The sequence below is a fragment of the Etheostoma spectabile genome, chromosome 15 (genome assembly GCF_008692095.1).
Source record: "Etheostoma spectabile isolate EspeVRDwgs_2016 chromosome 15, UIUC_Espe_1.0, whole genome shotgun sequence".
In the NCBI taxonomy this organism is placed as follows: domain Eukaryota; kingdom Metazoa; phylum Chordata; class Actinopteri; order Perciformes; family Percidae; genus Etheostoma; species Etheostoma spectabile.
This window is the reverse complement of record NC_045747.1, coordinates 16,451,957-16,453,722: the sequence shown is the minus strand read 5'-3', so window position 1 is coordinate 16,453,722 and position 1,766 is coordinate 16,451,957. Positions and strand designations below refer to the sequence as shown.

Sequence of the window (1,766 nt, the reverse complement as noted above, 5' to 3'; positions counted from 1 at the left end):
CACACACACACACACACACACACACTCTTTCCCAATCCATATTTTCCACTCTCAGGGGTAAAGGTGTGAGATTGTTTCCAGGGTAGGATTACCTCCAACCCTAGAGATGACGCCCTGGTATCCTTTGTTAAAACCGTCCATCATGCTGCTGTTGTGTTGTTGCAGTGATGATCCTCGGTGTGACAATACTAAGGAAGAAGTACCCACTGGCGAAGTATCTGTGTGTGCTGCTTATTGTGAGCGGTGTAGCGCTGTTCCTCTACAAACCCAACAAGAACTCAGCTGTTGAAGATGACCATGTCTTTGGGTTTGGAGAGATTCTGTTGGTGAGTTAATATAGCTTTATGTTCCGTCCATTTCACTTTCACCCTGATGCATCTGTGTCTTCCTACTGTAGCCAGAGTTACTGTGACATTTCTATGGCATTTGTCTCATGGCTTGGATGATGTGTTTTGCTCTGTCGTAGCTGATCTCTCTGACATTGGACGGTTTGACTGGTGTGGCCCAGGACCACATGAGGGCTCGCTTCCAGACAAGTGCCAACCACATGATGCTGAACGTCAACCTGTGGTCCACTCTGGTGTTGGGACTAGGTGAGTCCAGCAACCATGCTCTTTGCCTTATTCTCGTCCAAATGAATGTGTGCCACGAAGTCTCGGGAAGCATGGACGGCTTCATTCCAACCAAAACTACACCGGGCCGATTGGCCCAGCTGCAGCCAGAGAGGAGAAACTAATCTGCAAAATTACCTTGATATGGTTCAGTACTGCCAAAATATGGCCACATGAAACAGAAACACTGGTGCATTAAACGTCCTGCTGTGAAGCAATGGCAAATTGTCAGAGAACAAATATTTATTAGGCTTCTTGCTAATTTCAAACCCAAAACAATTTAAAAATTGTTGTTATATTAAACTGATGTAGTGTTTGTATATTCTGCCATATGGTGGCACATATTTGGTGGTTCTAAACTTGTTGCTAAAACTTTTAATTGTCATTTGGTGTTAACATGCTCACCAGTGCCACATTATTGGGTATTGTGCAGTTTTGAACATGTACTGTAAAATGTCTCTGACAAGACTGAAAAGTTCTAAAATAATCTTGATCAACTAACATGTCTTGAATACAAGTTGAGGTATTTTATTACCGTGCTGGTGTATACGTCCTATCGCTTTATGGTGTTTTAACACCATTGTGTATCGACAGCTGAATGAAACCATTGCCGTCATGTGCTGTAAAGTGGTATGTCATTATTAGTTGTGTTGATTTGTTGTGTCATAAAAATAATTCAGAAATGGAGCGCTGCTGGGATGCAGTAGCCAATGGCAATCCGACTAAGTAAAAAAACAAAACCAAACAACTCTTTAAGTACAGCTGAACACTATTCTCTCAAGAGCCCAAAACTCATTTATTCAGTCAAATCAAAGTGTTCAGCGTTTGAGGTGCAGGATTCCTTATCTTTATAGATAAGGAATCCTGCATCTTAAAGCCCGCAGTTCAGTGAGTAGGTTGCTGTAATATGCTGAAGAGTAAAGCAGAGAGAGATAAAGATCAAAAGGTCAAAGCCGGTGTGAGAACTGAGAAACTTTTATCATTCTTATAGCTAAACTAATTGGCAGCGCCTGCTATCTCTCTAGTAAGTGTCCACCTCCTGCACATCTGCCTCCCTCTTTCTCACAGGGGCTTGCATTAATTTACACACCCATGCTAAAGTTGCTTAAAAAGAGGAATAAAAAAAAACACATCTTTTGGAAATTGATCTTAATG

At 41.8% G+C, this 1,766-nt stretch overlaps 1 protein-coding gene across 1 annotated transcript in view; it reads left to right on the top strand.

Annotated features, from left to right (window-relative positions):
* The window catches only part of slc35b1 (solute carrier family 35 member B1), a 7,144-nt gene that overhangs the window by 3,170 nt on the left and 2,208 nt on the right, over positions 1-1,766 (top strand). Inside the window, exons 5-6 of the mRNA XM_032537030.1 lie at positions 166-326; positions 467-593. Coding sequence (XP_032392921.1) covers positions 166-326; positions 467-593 — 288 coding nt within the window. The remainder of the gene's footprint in view (positions 1-165; positions 327-466; positions 594-1,766) is intronic.